Raw genomic sequence first — 18,192 nt, forward strand, 5'->3', positions numbered from 1 at the left:
CCCATTGTAACATACCTATAAATGCCAACAGTTTTTGCTTCTGCAAGTTATTAAAAAATTAAGATCTTAGTGCAATGTGCAGAGGTCAAAACAATCAAATTTAGGCCTACAAACAAAATATGCGAGTGACCCCGTGCTAATTTATAATCTGAAGTTAAAATATTGTGAAATGATCCAACGAGTTTGAGCAGAAATAAATGCTGTACACATAGAGTCCAATCATGAGAGCCATTCTTAGGCTGTATTTTGTCCATTGGAAGTCTGCTGCACACATTTAACTGAAAAAGGTGCAAACATATTGCATACTGTGTCAGCAATATTTTTTACACTTTTATTTTTTCTTGAATTCACAAGACCTTATTGAGAACTGCAATGTTTTGCAGACTGGGCAAATGTAATTTTCCCCAACAACATTCCTACCTTCTGTGATTTAAAAAATTTCGAGTTTTCATCACCTTTAAAGTTATGATCAAAATGTCTAAATTTCTCAAAAATTTTCATCTTAAAGCTTAAACAAGTATCTACTTACTTCAACTGTTTATGATAAATGCGTTCTTTGTTTGCAAAATAAATTTTTGATTTGTGGCCACTTTTGCAGTTTTTCTCAAGGGCACAGACTACCGTTTATGTATATATCTACATACTGTTAATTTTATGATTTAACCTTTGTTATTCTTACAAGCCTTTTTTCAAAAAAAAGTTTATGCTTCCAAACATCAAAACGTACTCATTAGGAATTTTTTTTGCACACATTAGAAGATAGATTAATTAATCTATAACAATATAATGGTCTCCTATTGGTCAAAACTTCCTAGGCTACTGAAAAATTCAATTTTAAACTATAACTATGAAAAACAATTAGAAAGGACCAAACTATTTATTTCTAGTTTAATGTCTACAGTTAATGTGTAAAAAATGCCTCAGAAACTCGAAATCAACTTACATAATTTGTTTTTAGAAGTGAATCTGTAGAAAAACAACCTATCCCCCCCCCCCCCCCCTGAAAAAAATGAAAAGGAACTTTAGAGGTCAAAATATGGTCCACGGGTCGAGCGAGGGATACCTTGACAAAAATTATTGTTGTTATCATTCTAACATGTCGGTTCGGTTGAAAATATACAATTGCATACATGAAATGATATATAATTTGATTAAGAATCTGACAAAATTTGACCGCATAACGATATCTACAGCAAAACAAAAGCTAACGCGAACAGTGGTCGGAAGGTAGGCCTCGGTGGACCAGTCCCAACCACTCAGCACAAACTGTTAAATCCATGAAGTCAAATCGGGAAAGGAAGATACTCATAAGGATTAACGTAGAATTTGCATCAATTCTTACCATTAACAAGAAATCTCTACATATAGGCATTGCATTCCGCACATCATCGTCAGTTGCATCAGCACTAGAACTTTCACATTTGCCGCCATTTCATTCGTCTGAATCGAAGTCAACACGAGGCACAAGCTCCACCTCTGAGTCTCTGACCCACCTCTGAGTCTCTGACCCACCTCTGACCTCAGAATTGCACTGAGCAAAACCCATGGTAAAACCTCAAATGGGCAGCGGAACTTCTTATGCAAAGAGGAGCTGCTGTTTGGAACCAGTTAAGTTTGAAGAATTAAAGAGGTCAATAATCTATTCAGCACATGCGTTTAACTTCTGAGTCCTTTCAATTTCATTTAGTATCTTCTTATAACATCCAACAAGTTAATTTGTGCATGTTTCTAAGCTTAAGCAAGACACATTGTAAAAAGCTATTCAAATTTACTGAATGTATTAATCCTATCGTAATAAATCAAAATGAAATGCAGCATACTACTGAGCAGTGGTGGACTGGCAGGGATGCTAGGTTGCGATCGCAACCCAGCCCCTCTCTATTTCCTATGACCTGGGCCCTTGTTAGACGAATTAAAGAAAATAGCTTGACTGAATTCCAAGATTTTTTTATAAAGGGAATGAAAGTCACAAAATGAATATAAAATCTTGAAAAGGAAAACATTTCGATATTGTTTAAAATATTGGACAGGGGCCTTGAAATAGGACTTTGGCCTATCCACCAAGATTAATTCTCTTGCATGTTGGAAAGAATTCGAACTCTGGATAGGTGATAAACTCGAAAAATGAAGTAATGCATTATCCCTTACAAATATTCAGTATTTTTTGGAAAGCTGTTATCCGAACCCACTTTCTATCAGATATGTGAGAAAATTGACCATAAAGTTTAAAGAGACGAATTCGCTGAAATTCATCAGCTTAAAAGCTCGAGTTGAACAATGTTCTCTGTTATAAATTATACATACAGATTTATACTTTAGAATTCGCTTATTTCACTTGTGTATTGCAAAATAAAATTTTATAACAGATTGATAAAAAAATTTCTTAAAGCGGGAGGTTCGGTTTGAAATTGGGAGAAGAGGAAATGAAATTGGGAGAAGAGGAAAATAACGCTCAAATCGGGAGACCCCCACCCAAATCGGGAGAGTTGGAACCTTTGTACGAAGAAACTAAGCATTTCTAGCACACAGTAGAAATTATTGGCCATAATGAGTCGTGATAACAGGTTTTTCATCCATAAACTGTTTTTGTCCATATTCCAAAAAGTGTCACTAAATCTTTCGATCACCTTCAAGATTACATTATTCTAACAAGTTTTTGATTTCTTTTTCCTTAAATTTGTCCCGAGATCTTAACGTTACAAGGATTATGGGGACGCGAACCATTGCTACGCAGGGACGAAAAAAATAGCCAACTAACCGAGATTGTAAATTATTAGCAAATTCTAAGTAACGAGAGCATATATCTTAATGTTTCAATCAATCATCATTGCTTCGCAAAATCACTAACGATATCTTCAAGGTCAACCATTGAACCCACAATCAAAGAGCCTTTATAAACATACAAAATCATTTTCTTAATCGAGAATAATACAAAGAAATATTGCAAATATTCCCTACACTTAAAAAAGGAAGAAACCATCGGATTCGGAGAAATACACCACCTTCTCTAAAAGTCTCCCAAAATGTATGGCACTTAGCAAAGGACAAGGCAACACTCCACAGGGAATCGTACTTAATTACATATGCTCTCGATATCTGGGCACTTGGCACAGACAGAGCCATTATATTTATTATTGCTCATTATAAACGAGGAAGCAATGATACTCGGGGCCTTGCAGTGAATGACATTAGGTCCAGATATCTGGGCACTTGGCTTACTAGAGACATGTCAATCATAATTGCTCTTTAATATCGTCTCAATTAGAAATAACTTTATTACAAGAGACTCTCCCTACATTTGAAATTGTGACTACAAACTAAGATACAATTTACCAGATACAGTAGAACATGTCATCTTTGAGGAAATAAACTTAGCAATGAATTAAGACATTGAACAATCTTCTTTTTTATAGATATTGATATTTGTATGTCTTGGTATGGAAGGAAGACTAGCCTTTCTTGGAGAACCCGCCAAGGCAGGTTCTTGCAAGGTCCTTCTTACCTGAGAAAGATCTCGCAAAATGCCGTAACATGACAAGGGTAAAGATCTCGCAAAATGTTTATGTACGAAGAATATCAATAGAAAAACTATACAACCTAAATACAAGACTGATTGGGGAATTATTTTGTAAAACCTGATCGCGAAAATTTTTTAAAGTGAAAGCGAGTCTGATCCAATACTCATTGGCATCGAAGGCTGCGAACAATGCAAGTAGAATGGCACGCAAGGAAGCAATTTGGTTTACACATCTAACTGAAATTTTTTGCTACGTTTTATCTCAGCATGCAATCTTACTAATACAAATTTAGAAATTAGGACCTCGTCCTTGTTATATCTAACTAAAATAATACAAACTTCATTCTTCTCAACATGCGTGCATTCGCTCCTGATTTTTAACAACAGATGCTCTAGCCTCGGATTCTCTTGCAAAAATCCTGGATAGACGCGGAAAGGGGGGAAGGGGAAATTTTCTCTTCTCGTGGCTTTCATATACTTTTCATTCAAAAGTTGCTGATTCATCATCCTCGAATTCATGTAATTGTTGGAAACTAACTTTGGAACTGTCTAACTCTCTTTTTGCAAAAATTTGGCTTAGGTAAAATATCAGTTGAATGGCAATACTTTGCACCTGGGCTTCTAACTTGAATCGACCCGACTCTTCGGTTGTTTCTTCTCTCTGACACGTTTTGAAACTTTCATTACAACTATTAAAAAACAGGCCTATCTTCGCTTGACATACTATTGAATAACAAAGTACCCCACACCCTGGCATTGAGGTAATGAGAGTAATGAGAATCTTCAAACTCTGCTGCTAAAAGTCTTGGAACGAAGTTCTGCAGAATTCAAGAGGAATGATCAGCTACTCTACTATCGAAAAATAATAAAATATTTCATAAACTCAATTGAGTGATACATGGTTATACAAATTCAAGTCTTTTTAAATTTCTGAGAAAATTTACTGCTAACGTTTTGTAACAAATCACAAAATCTTTGATGAGGCCAGGGAGATCCCTTCCACTGCATCAATGTAAGAATTAAGGTATATCTTTTATAAAAGAATATAGCCAAGCGTACTGTATGGTGGTTGTAAATTCCAAAATAGTTTGATTGTTCAACTTGAAATTGTTTCTGATCATCATTTGAAAACAATATTAACTCACAACGTGCTGAGGATATTATTCAGGAGTAAAGAAGTGTCATAATCATTTTTGGTAAATCTACAAAACAACCTCTGATTATTTAAAACTCAATGCGGTATGAAATTTTTAAAGAATCAAACAGCGATAACTAAAATGAAAATTTCTCTAGCCAATACCTCTCTAAATTTACAATGATACCCACACAATGCATCAAATTGTTCAATAGAAATAAAGGGTAGTCTCTCGCGCTCAGCTGATTCAATGTCGATTATAGTGCCAGTTGTTATCTGCAAGAAGTTCAGCCACACAAAGATTCACATTGCCGTCGTGCTTTCTGAGCAGCCTTGCATTTCGTGGTCGGTCGTAGAATCCCATATCATAAAGCATGTCATTTGCTGAAAATGCCAGTCTCGGGGTTGAGGGTGTATGTTGGTGCCTTGTGTCGTCTTCAGGTGCAGTAGGCTGGTGTCTGAAGCCCTGTTCGGGGCTTTCCGGGGTCTATAAAAAATAAATCGTTCAAATAAGAGACCTAGATCTTGCAGACACCGAGAGTATTTCTTTATCGACTAACTTACTTACAGTAACAAATCGAGAACTTACTTACAGTAACAAATCGAGAACTAACTTCTTCTATTTGGAAGTTTCCTGCTTATAACCAACCTTACAAGCTGAATGAAGGAAATTGATAATAGACGCAAAATAGATTTTAACTCAATTAGGAGATATCAACATTAGATAACAGGAACGTTGAAAACAAAGTCCTTTTAAAAATCACTGCCAACATGATCAAAGGTTGCACAAACTAATGATAACTAACAAGCAAACAAATAGCTCTTTTACCAAGAGTAGAAATAGCAATAGTATATATATATAAATATATACATATAATTATAATAATATTTACAATAATTATAAATATACCTCCTGGATCTAACATTATATATTCCAAAAGAATTACATTACTAGAAGCCAGTAGTTTTCGTTGCAAACTTAAGGCTTTTTTCTTTGAAAACAAATACTGTTCATGAAAAGTCCCCATTCAGTCCAAAATTAGATGCATAAATTGTTCAAAGAAATTTTGAAAGAATTAGCTAATCAGTTATAAATAAATAGGGGGTGCTCTCTCCTCAATTAGCCTAGCTACTGAGAGAGCCCCTCCTTAAGAAATTCCCCTACATACAATTCCTTTGTCTTCTTGATGTAATACTGTATATTGTTTCTTTTAGGTTTCTTGTGTAGCATTTATCTTTGTATTAATCAGTTAAGCATGCCATATTTAATTGTATTTAAATTTTCTCTTTTTTGGATTGTATGTAGTGGAATTTTAAAATTATATGAAACTGAAACTGAAACTGAAACTGACTAGAACGTACCTGCAAAGGCCTTGGGACACCGTCGATGAGTTCCTCTGGAGGAGGAGTCAAGATATTGTTCTGATTATCAGAGTACGTTTTATTCTTCCCAGAATTTATTGCTGTGCTTAGACCTTCATAGACTGCAGTCGCTGCAGTGGTCGTTGCATCAACGAGACCAGAAATGGCTTCTGTAAGCAAATCTCCAGAAAGGAAAACATCACCTTCTGCCTTATTAGACCCAGGCAAGGATTCCGGAGACCATGAAGGTGGCCTTTTAACTGTTGCGTTGTTGTAATCTTTTTGTTGTTGAAGGAACTTATCCGATGGTCTGTTAAATGTGTTCTGCATTTTGTCTCCAGCATTCCTCTCGTCTTTCGAAGCATCAGTATTGTGTTTGAATGAGTTTGGGGAGACTTCAACTTTATTTTCTGCCGCATCACTTTCGATTGCCCTTGTCCGCATAAAGAATTTTGCGGGCTCCTCGATCTGATCTGTAGGACCACGACCAAAGATGACAAGTGGTTCAGGCTGGCGAGTTTCCTGCAAAGATGGTTGTTTCTTTACTGGATCTGGGATTATGGAGGCACCAAAATCCTCATCGCCTTGGCTGGCTGGAAGCACTGGGCTTACAGCGTCTTTAGCAGGCGGTGTTGCTAGCTCAGGTTGTTTTGTGATGAGAACCTGTGATGCCAAATTCAAATTAACGTCAGGCTGTTTCTCAATGACTTCGCCTGAGATCGCATTCTTGTCAGCGCTCGTAACATCAGGGACAGAATCAACAGGTTGCGGACTATGGAGCAAAGAAAACAACGTTTCATTGATGATTTGTCACAAAAAGCTTTGAAAACAAAATAACTATTTTTATTATGACCATCATTGGGAAAAAATCACAAACCCGTCTTTAAAGAGAATAAGCTTGGGAAGAGAGGGAGAGAAGACGAATTTCAAATAAAAAGTCAGAGTGAGGACCTCATTGAAAAATAGCATACAACTAAGCGAAAGAGAACGAGTTAAAAAGACTCTTGTTCATTTTGATCCAGGGAAAAGGGTCACCATTCTAACAGATTAGTAATAGCTATTGTTTGAAACATAACAGGAACTATAAAATTCTGAAGAAAGAATATTCTACATTATTCTTTATGACGCCCGCTTGATTTCAATATGATAATGTAGTTGATAGTAGTGATAATAGAATTAGCAATAATGACTCCAAGATGGTCCGGCTTTGACTTTCCTTTCTCAAACCTGTGGTAATTAAGCATTTACCTGCCTATATATAATATATGCAATCAATTCACCGTACCTTGAGTGTCCAGAGGTGCCATCTAAAAGGTCAACTGTCATCCTCTGCTCAACTGACTCCTTTACTTCAGAGGAAATACCTAAAAGGAATATTTCCAGTAGGAATCAACATACGTAGTTTTGGCAAAGATTATGTGCGTTACAGTAAAAACCAGCGTGCAAGAACCTACTTTTTAAGTCAGGAAAACAGATTCTTGTATTCTACTTGAACCTACTTTTTAAGAGCTTAGGAAAACAGATTCTTGTATTATGGGGTACTTAATGTCAGTTTAGGCTAAGTAGGTTCTTAATTAGGTTTTCAATTTTCTACAGAGTAGATATTGCTGTTGATTGTCAGAAAATAGCATTAAATCTGGCCTGCTCTTCATTCTAAACCTTTATTAGTGTACCAATGATGCCAAAAGTCCACAAGCATTTATACATTCTATATTTAGTAGCAAAAATTGTTTTAAAAATTGATACTTTGCTTATCTTTAATGATAGACAAAACTATAACTAACCATTCAATCGAGGCAGGTTTGGAAGATGCTCTAGTGTGATGTCGTTCAATCCAGAATCAAAGTCGTAACACTTAGGCAAAACCACGAAATCTTCAGAACCATAGCTTGAAACACTTTCTGCATCCAGCTCGACCAAATCTGCCCAAAAACGTTTGTATAGTAATAAAAATGATATCAGATGAATGATTTTAAGAAAGTTACATCTAAAAGTTCATATTCTTATAATTTTGTAGCAGGACTTTTGTTAATCGATATTCGTGTAAAATAATTAATACTATTATGATTATTAAATTGATGTCTATAAAGAGATAGCCTTGTAGCTAAAGGACTACGTATACTATTGCTTTAAGTCTTGATTTCTATCAATTTTCTTGAAAACTGCCACGAGATAAAACACACCATCTTTCTTGTGACAGCAAAACGTAATATATAAAAATATATATAAAGAGAATACATTATAGTAAACATTATGGGAGCATTTTTTCTAGCACGTGAAAAAAGCAGCAAGTGAAAGGAGCAGCACGTGAAAAACAGCAAAAATTTGCAGCACGTTTGAAAAGCAGCACGTGAAAATGGAAGCACGTGAAAATAAAAGTACTTGAAACTTGCATCACATGAATAAAGTAGCACGTGATAATAGTGGCGCGTGAAAATAGAAGCATGTGAAAAAAGCATCACGTGAAAATGGAAGCATGTGAAAATAATAGCACGGGAGATCCGCAAGATTTACCTGGTGTCTTCATTGCTTGCAGTGCTTCACTAAACTCCTCTCTTTTCACCACAACAACCTCGTCATCTGTTATGTCTTCGCTTGTAGCTCTTTGTATTTCTTTACACGGAGTCGCCTTTTGTGGCTCTGTCTGGTCCAAGACTTCATTTACCGTTTCCTTCATAGAAATTTTGTTGTTGATAGCCTGTTCGACTTTGTCATCCGTAGCATCTCTTGTTTCCCTGTTATTATTGGCAAGATTCTCTGGCGTCTCGTCGGCCTATCGAAATACAAGAAAGGATAAATGATTCATTGTGTGGAAAACTCATATGTTGGAAAATAAAACTGCTCTTTGCTCTTTCAATGATGTTTTAGACATGCAGTTTAAACGTTCAATATTCAAATCGGAGAAACATTCTTTTTCAGAACAATTCAAGTCATGTTTGGAAAACGCACCTTTATGCCACTCTTTGTAGTAGAAATCTGTTTAGCACTAGCATTCTGTAGCCTACAAAAAATTGATTTTAATGGTTAAATCAAAAATTCAACGTGAAAAGAAGGGATATTTAAGTTACCAAAAAAACCTGTAAAATAAAATATATATACACATTGTTGAAGAATGTGAAGATAATATGAAAGTACATACTTCTTGGCACTGGTATTGAGCTTTTCATCCACGCTTTTCATATCCGACTTTGTGCTGCTTTTTCTCTCTCTAAAATGAAGAACGACAGAGATCAAAATTATTCCTTTTGTACAATACAAGCAAAAAATACTATTGACAATGGTTTTAAGAAAAGCAAATGATTATATGAATTGACTCAATCTTACGCGACTGTTCTATGATATACTGATGAATAAATAACAATATTGAGGCTCTGTTGAATAAGTACTTGTATACAAATGAAGGATGTTATAAAGTGAAATGGCTAAAGTGACTCACTTGACAGACCCCTCATTAACATAGATATTGTGTCGCAACAGTGGCTTCATTTTGCCTTTTCCATTTGACCGTCCTGCATTTACGTTCGGTTGATGCATCTTGACAAACGCATGTGTTTCATCATGGAGACCTTCCAGGGCTTCGCAACTCTCACACAAATCATAGTCACTGCAGTTGCTATGAATAAGAAAAAATGAATCGATATTAACATGAAAACAATTAAGAAAGTATCATAATGAACCTCATATAAGAATATAGACTTTAAAAAACCAATCACTTAAATCGAGCTGAAGGATTTACCTGTCTTGGCTGAAAAAATTTAAAAAAGCAAAAAGCGTCCTTAAAATTTGCATTTTTCTATCGGAAGCTCCGTGATAACAAATACCAAAAGGAAAAATGCCATCAAGGTTGCATCAGTGTCAAAATTGACACAAATATGGTAAACTGCTACTGAATATTATATGAAAATTTGCTACAATTTCAGGCTACAGAAATCCCGAAGTAAATTCAGTACCTACCCACACTTATATCTTGGTCCAAAAATCGTCTGATCACATCCATCACAAGTAATGCCTTCGTGAAGCACCCGTTCTGAAACAGCAAAGAGAGGGAACTTTTTATAAACAGGAGAAAGAAATACCATATACAATACTGCGCCCTCTTGGAATTTAATAGAAATTGGCGGTAGCTAGAACGCAGGTCTTAATAAAAAAAGCAAAGTTACTTAATTATATACAAGTTTTAAAAAACGACTTCAACATGCTCAGTTATCATGAAGACGAAATGATGATTTGATTTTATAATTTTTTGATAAAGACGAATGTTGAAAAATGTATTAAATAGTGTTGTTTGATGTCTATAAATTTGTATATTTTGACACATATTACTAAATTTTGCTTCCATAAATAAGTCACATACCTCTTTGGGCACCCTCGTTCTGTGCATCGGCTGCTTCAGAAACTGGCATAATACTGTTAACATGTTTCTTAAGGTTGTCTTCAATAGTCACAACTATTTTCTTGACCAAGATTTTTTTCACATCTTTCTTAAAATGGTGCATGCAGTGAGCAACTTCGTCACAAACATCTGGAGCAATGTAGTGTGCCAATTTTCTAGCAAACTGCAAAACACTTCAGTTCTTCAAATTTTAATCGAACATTAATAAACTGTAAATTGATAATGTATTTAAGTTGATAATAGTTACCTCTTTTTGCATGTAAAATAAAACAAACTAAAAGATAAACTCAAAGTAAAAAGAATTGCACTCAAGAAGTCTTATCTTAAGAAGCATTGCAACAAAATAATATGTACCATTCTTTCTTCGTGTTGCTTTCTCTGTCTCTTCTTTCGCTCATTGAGTTTCTTGCCAGCACATTCCTTATCATTTTCAACTTTAACAACATCTTTACAAACATCACTAGCGTTCTCTGTATCAGAGCTAGAGCTGGTACTTGAAGATGAACTTGAACTGCTGCTGCTACCGGAGGTGGAAGAGCCTGGAAAAAAATTTATATATTACAATATAGTTACATCAAAAAGTAATGGTCACTCCCTTACAAAAGTTGCATTTACAAAGATAATTTGGTGATGTGATTACTAACATTAACCAGTGGTATCTTGGTAGGCAAGTTCCTCTTTGGATTTGCTATTTCCTATCTCAAAAGATAGTTTTTCAGAAACTGACAGGCTCTGCTTATCAAGCGTTATCCCTGTCTTGTCACCTCTGATGACACCTCACTAACTCTACACCTGGAATTACAGAGGTGGCAACTTTCCTCATTCCATTGCTTGTCATATCAGAGACTCAGGCATTTAACATCCTCATCATCACACTATCAAGAAGGCTATATTGTAGGAGACAGAATAAACCCGTTTGCATAAGCAATGCTGCTAAGCTTTTATCATATTTTAAAAACTTTTCATTCCAAAGAATAATTATCCAGTTTACTGATGAAAAAGTAGCCTGTTACAACATATTAAAGATACAGCGCAAGAATCTGCAAACAAGGGTTTAAAAAAGCAAAAGTGAGTCACATACCTGTTGATGTGCCCGACGAGCTGCCATCAGTATCACTGTCAGTTGAACTGCAGCTACTGCTACTTGATTGACTTCTTGATTTCTTTTTCCTTCTTTTATTAGCTTTGGTCTTTTTGCAGTCAGATTGAGCTTCCTGCTTCACTGTGTTTGCATCTTTAACTGATTCAATGCTCTGAAAACTGTTTGGCTTCTCAACTTTGACAGCATTTTCAAAAAATGTCAAGCCTGAATCAGCTGGTGGCAAGTACACATGCTCCCCACTTGCAAGAACATTTATTCCATTCTCCTCATTACCATTTCCAGCAAGCTCATTGGCCAATGACATGTAACACATGAATGAATTTTTCCCATTTGGTTTTTCATTATTCTTGCTTTCATTCTCTTGACATGCCACAAGTGAAAAACCTGAAGGCATAATATCATCTGATGGTGGCCTTTTAATGTCCATGGTATATAACGCTGGAAAGTTGGGGTCAGTGGCTGCCTGCGTTTTGATGGCTTCACCTTTGAAAAAATGTAAGGTCCACTAGAGAACTATCCCAACTATACACAAAGCTTTAAATCTAAGTATTTTATAAGCACTACCAACATAAACAAGAGGCAGCTAACTTCATGATCTGCTTATCTGTGCCTCCTTGACTATCTTGGTTGGTTAACGTGCCAAAAAGTTTAAACCCTTTAAAAATTAGCACTTTGAAAAGAAATTGAGAAAAATATGCAATCATGATTTCCCCAGGCTGCTTTTAAGAATTGGTCCTAATTATCAAAAACAAAAAAAACAAAAAGAGTTCCAGGGTCAACAATTTTAAATACACTAAAGCCCTTCTGACAAAAATTAATTGGTTTCTCTTGAGCTACTGTCTTGATATCTACTCCAGGACAAATATTCAATGTTCTAAAGATAACAAAGAAAGCTCCTAAGGTGCATGGATCCCATTGTATCAAGGCCAAGATTAATTATTCCATGCAGCCCTGGCACTAGTATTTGCATAATTATTCACTGAAGTTTCTTGAAAGAAGATATAAAGTTTGGGTTTGCAGCAATAACAACAAGCTTTAAGAGGGAGTTAAACAATACTCTTCTTTATGAAAAAGGGGTAAAAGGGGGTACTAGATAAAGGAAAGTCTGACTAGAATGAAGGAACAAGACCAATGTGCAAACTCGAGATTATCATCCAGGAAAAAAAGTATTTAGATTAAAAAGAGAGTGGTGGAATTAAGAAAATTAAAAATTGAAAAAATAAATAAAGCAACATTATATACTTCTTTCTTTAAACTCTGAAATTTAAAGACTTGCTCAAGGCTTTAACTGGAATCTTTGCGTGTTAAAGAAGAAAACATATACATCAGACCGATATTTAAAGTGTTATGTTGTTGTTGTTGTTAGTGTTGAGAGTAATGAAGACTAGCGAAGCACGTGCGTTGCGTATATGTACAGAGATTCAAGTTTAACATAAAGCTTCAACATGAAAATTATGAAAACATATTCTTCACCTATCCTATAACCTCTCCAATCCTTTAACCATCCACATTGGCATTGATGACTTAGAGTTTTTTGGAGGTTTGCAAAATGTTGGCAACAATGATATTAAACTAAAAAGGATGTACATATATTTATACATCCTTTAATACACATTTATACTTCTTATAAGTAAGGAAAAAAATTTGGAAAAAAGATCTTTCAAGCAACATGGAAAATATAAATAAAAGCATGAATCAATCACTTAAAACATTTGAAACAGCACCAAACTAGAGCAAAAAAAAGACAAATTTCATTGAGCATATAAAAACATTCCTACCTTTCAAGCTTTCTTCACCATTTTTCAGATAAACCTTCAATTTATTTCCAATTTTTGGTGCAACCTGAATGCAAAAGAACCAAGTGAGTCAACAAGCACAAACCTTCTTTTACTTCATGAATAGAAAATACATCAAGAAAGGTTTTTCTAGGTTATATAATGAGATATGTACCATTAATCCTCGAATTAGCCCCCTGGGGGCCTATTTACTTTTGATACTCTTGGATGGGGGCTTATTCAAGGGGGGGGGGGGTTTATAAAATAATTGTAGACATTAAGAAGACATTATTAAAATACCTTGTTTATTTTAGTAGAAATTTCTTTATAAGCATTTAATAAATTACTACCAAAAGTATGAATTTGTTGTAGTAATTCAATGAAACACCATAGGCAACCTCAGATGGCAAAAATCATCAAATGGGGGGTCCAATTCGAGAATTTACGGTAGCGAGAATTTATGGCTTATTCGAGGGGGAGGGGCTTATTGACAATTTGTAGTTCTAGGGTAGGGGCTTATTCGAGGGGGGGGGGGGTTTGAGGGGGGACCAATTCGAGGATTTACGGTATTCATAATTTCAGTAACAACTGACAGGAGAAGAAACTTATTCTGAAAGATAACAAACTATGTTGCATACCTTAAGGAAAAACTTCAATTCAAACCTAAATTATAAAGATGATTTTGAACTTACGAGGCAGGCACTAAAGCTTCACAGAGCTTATAAGGGGATTACATGTAAACATAAAATACAAATGGAAGATAAAAATGTACATATATACCTTTTTGATTGCTTCTGCAAATTCTTCTAAAACAAAACAGGATAATTTAATAAAATCTAAAAGTATCTACATTAATATTGAACTTTGTTTCTCATTAGGAGGCACTGAATTGAAAGGCTTAGCTGAGCCCTACAAATAAAGGACTTGGAACTGATTAGCATATTTTAAAATGGCACTTAAAGTTCCCTTTGTTAAGGTGCCTAAGAGAGGTGTGTCTTACTTTTTGAATATCTGAATTAGCTTTTATCATATAATTTGCATTTGCAATCAGAAAACTTGATCTGTTTTGGTCCAGTATTTACAATACACAGCTATGTAAATGGATCCTGAAAACAGGTAACAGTAAAATTAAACAATTTATTTTATAGCATCACAAACCATAGAAAATATTTGGAAATGATTTTTTTCTATAAAAAGTACAAATTAATGTACAAGGAAACATGGTTGAAAGATTTCATACCTTGGCTACCCATTGTTATCTACAACAAAAAAGAAAGAAAGGAATGAATAAAAATAGCAGAGGGTTCCACCTTTTTGCTAAAACAATAACCAATTTTTCTTACACAAAACAAACATATTTGAAATGCCATAGTTGCAAATATGAAAAGTCATCTACAGCAAGCTACTTGCATAAAAGTATCTTTGATGTTCATAAAGAGGATTTATATTTGGAATTAGCATCATTGGCACCAATAGACCTAAAACTTATATAAGTGATAACCATTTATATATATATACTGAATTTAAAAGCAGAGATGCTAATTCACCAATACGCAATGCAATCAAAATGTGTGCTGTATGCTGGATTGTACTAACCTCCTTATGTTTTTTAAATGCTTATACAGACAGTTCAAAAGTTGACATATGTGTTTGATTGTAGCATAAAAATAAAGCTAGGTTAAAACTGTTTGTATAGAAAACCTCAAATACTCACCAAGTCTTTGTCTTCATCTTCATACTTTATGACATCAAAACCCTTTGGAAACATTCCTCGCATCTACATAACAATTTAAGTTTAATCAAAATGTGAAGAAATGAAGCTTATGTATGCTATAGGCATGTACAGAATAGTTATCATTTCTTATAGGTTGAATTTTCTGAGCAGCTACTTTTGATGGAAACAAAGTGATTGGCTGTCAAATCTTGGCAGAAATGATCATACTTATACAGGATACCTGTCAAGTTTTAGTGACTATAAGTAGGGAAAGATATGTAGTATTGGAGAAATTTGTTCTTATTTCAAATCCTATGATGCAAACTCTAATTATTCATCTGCAAACTTTAAATCTGCAAATGAAATTCACACTGATGAATCTTGAACTGAAATGTCAGTTTAAAATGCAGAAAGCAAGGGAATGTTTTTATCTTCTGGAGTACTTTGTCTAGTACTTTTAAGATTGGGATGCATTCTGACTTTTTGTGCTCTCTTTATCTCTTGCCCTGTACAGACTCTGTAGTCTCAGCTGCTTAGCAGGACAGTGGTGACCTTACACCAGCAAACTTCTTAAATGTTTGGTCAGACAGTACTTATATGTATGTGTGAAAAGCTGACAAATGTACATAGGTTATGTGGCAAGGAATTTTATCTCCAATTTAAATAACCTGATCAGCACTCATTTGTTATTAGCCTAGCCTTACATCATCTTGAGCTGAAGGTTATTAAGTACATCTTTCTTTATTTCACAAAAATAAGGGAAATGTATTAAAAGATGCAGAGTAATTATCTGAAGTCATTGTAGCTACATTACTGAACCAAATGAACAAAACAAATATACGATGAAGCAACTAAACAGAGAAAGAACAACAACATTTCAATGCACAGGGGAAAATAGGCCCTGTGTCCCTTGATTATATATTTGCGCGTTACATCATAATTCAAATTCTCATGAGGCAACAATATGAATGTTTCCTAAAATACTGCATCTGATTCAGCAATATGATGCAACAAAAAAGCTGATGGTAATTATGAGTCAGCAAATATCACTAAAGTAGGAAATAACGCAAAAATACATCATCATGTCCATTTAGTTCAATCAAGCTCGATCCATTTTCATTTATTTAAGTTATTTAAGTTAAGAAATTTAAGAATCGAATTAAGACAAAATCTGCACAAGGAAAATCAATGCACAAAACAACAGCTGAGGTCCTAAAATCTTCCTCTGAAAAAATACATTTATTTTTGACAGAATAAATTACGAAAAGATGGATCTTTGATTGGAATTTTTCCACTGCTGCTTATAAATTTTGAGCTGTTTTGGCATGCTTTTATCATGCGTTCTCGAGAGATCAATTGTTTAGAATGAAGTAACTGAATTTACCAGACAGGATCAAGCATATATCAACTAAAACCAACAAAAACATTCGAAAGAGAAGGCGGAAAGATTGGCTGACTTTGAAGATGCTGTACTAATGGCTACCCGTGAGTTGTTGCTCAAAGCCTCCCTCTGCATAAGCAACCGGTTTCGTTTTCCGTCCTCCACTCTTTCCGGGCTGGTCTTCGGCCTTCATCCATCGCATCCATCCACAGATAGATAACAATAATAGGCTGTACTTTAGTCAAAACATTCTGATGACCATTTAGGTGGTTAAAACAAGGAGCTAAATAGATTGCCTAAATTCCTGATTTTCTACTTCCTCGCCAACGAATAAAGCACATCGTATAATTTTTAACAGAAACCCAGAGGACCCTACCAAACAAATATGGCGCCCCTAGACCGAATGTTCAAAGCTCTTACCGCGGCAAGGAAATGGGTGTATTCCATGTCCTTTGATATGTGCAATGTCTTACGTTCTTTTCCATGATATGCTTCAATTGTAGTAAATTTCTCCATTGCGTTTTCTCACGTCTTCAAGAATAACATTGAGTTTGAGTCTGAGTTTCTCAACTTATCAGTTGTTTTTAAGTCTGAATATTGTGGTCAGCGGCTGCGCAAATACTGTTGAAAATACATTACGTCACGAGTAGCCAATGCGATTCTTCGAACTGGAATGTTCTGCCTCGATGTGACTCAACACGCATTACTAATTACTATCACGTGCTCATCTCATCGTGAATCAGCACTGAAAAGAGGCAAAGCTGCTTACTTGGCACGTTTGTTTCAGGCATTCTATGATGCAATATTAATGCGACATGCTGAAAATTCTTGACTCAAGATTAGAATGGATTTTCAGTACTCTACCGATAATTGTTTTCACCGATGATTGAAACTTCTAGAATCCTCATCCTCTAGCCTAAATGAGTTAGCAGTTAATCATAATTTTTTCACCCCTGCCCCTCCTACCCTTAAAAAAGTATTCATTATGGATATCAGGCTCATCAGACCGTTTTATTCTTTTGCAAAATGTATTTTGAGAGGGAGTAAAGGAAATTGCACACTTATTACACAACTTGTTTACCTTTATCAATAAAACGATACCTTTCTTAGTTCCATGAAAATGAAAACACATGTCTTTTCTGATTGTGTGAAAGCATATAAAAAGGCAAGGAACCTGGGGGTTCAAGATTGCTCTAGCCCCCACTTTTTTGAGGGTACGTTTTCAGACAAAGAGGATCAGGGGAAAAGATTCATTGCAAAAATTAGGTGTTTTCCGACCTATTAAAGGCTGCGTCGTTGGGGACATTTCCAGACTTCTTGGTAAATTAAAGATGGCTCATCCACTTTGTCAGTACATTGGGCCAGGGCAACCCTCTTCAGCACGGTAGCTAGCGACAGCCCTGAGTACGATGCTAGTTTCCATGGATTTGTCTCTTTTTGTCTCTTTCTCTATTTGTCTCTTTTCTCTATTTGTCTGGGGTCTTGCTCCTGATATTCATACCAAACTAATAAATTTTCTTCAAAAGAAAGTTTCTAGAGCTATTGCATTCAAGAATTTTCCAACCCCATCTGCAAACATTTTCTCTGAACCAAACATTCTCTATATTAATGATTTATTTAATCTCAAATTATCTTATTTTCTGTATGATCTCTAAATTTCTGTATGATTTTTGTTTTTGTTTGTTCAACAAGTGTGATTTTTTTATGATGTAAATGAATAACTTGCAATGTGGCCTACGATCTATTAGATATGCAGGTGGAATACAATCTATTAGATTTGCCGATGTTAAATCCTGGAACGACATTTAATCTA

At 35.1% G+C, this 18,192-nt stretch overlaps 1 protein-coding gene across 2 annotated transcripts; it reads right to left on the bottom strand.

Moving 5' to 3' along the window:
- Positions 1–3,736: 3,736 nt before the first annotated feature.
- Positions 3,737–16,983, bottom strand: LOC135681201 (uncharacterized). Of its 2 annotated transcripts, none has more exons than XM_065195529.2 (17): positions 16,800–16,983; positions 14,999–15,061; positions 14,525–14,543; positions 14,065–14,087; positions 13,288–13,351; positions 11,489–11,992; positions 10,762–10,946; positions 10,369–10,570; positions 9,969–10,041; positions 9,451–9,627; positions 9,154–9,222; positions 8,964–9,015; positions 8,529–8,787; positions 7,799–7,936; positions 7,300–7,378; positions 6,015–6,786; positions 3,737–5,139 (listed from the first exon to the last, which is right to left on the bottom strand). In XM_065195529.2, exons 1-17 carry the CDS (start codon positions 16,893–16,895, stop codon positions 4,900–4,902), a joined length of 3,015 nt encoding a protein of 1,004 aa, XP_065051601.2. In that variant the 5' UTR covers positions 16,896–16,983; the 3' UTR covers positions 3,737–4,899. The 2 variants fall into 2 exon arrangements, with proteins under 2 accessions (XP_065051601.2, XP_065051599.2); XM_065195527.2 differs by having other exon boundaries at positions 14,065–14,090.
- Between the last annotated feature and the right edge of the window lie 1,209 nt (positions 16,984–18,192).

The sequence above is a fragment of the Rhopilema esculentum genome, chromosome 12 (genome assembly GCF_057945365.1).
Source record: "Rhopilema esculentum isolate cy_ngs chromosome 12, ASM5794536v1, whole genome shotgun sequence".
NCBI classification, from domain to species: Eukaryota; Metazoa; Cnidaria; class Scyphozoa; order Rhizostomeae; family Rhizostomatidae; genus Rhopilema; species Rhopilema esculentum.

Bases quoted from the DNA above. Each gene is read 5' to 3' on its own strand.
- LOC135681201 (XM_065195527.2), bottom strand. From the start codon at position 16,895: ATGGAGAAATTTACTACAATTGAAGCATATCATGGAAAAGAACGTAAG. The intron at 10,571-10,761 runs GTACATATTATT...AGTGTTTTGCAG, and splicing joins AGCAACACGAAGAAAGAATG to TTTGCTAGAAAATTGGCACA. The intron at 10,042-10,368 runs GTATGTGACTTA...TTGCTGTTTCAG, and splicing joins GAACGAGGGTGCCCAAAGAG to AACGGGTGCTTCACGAAGGC.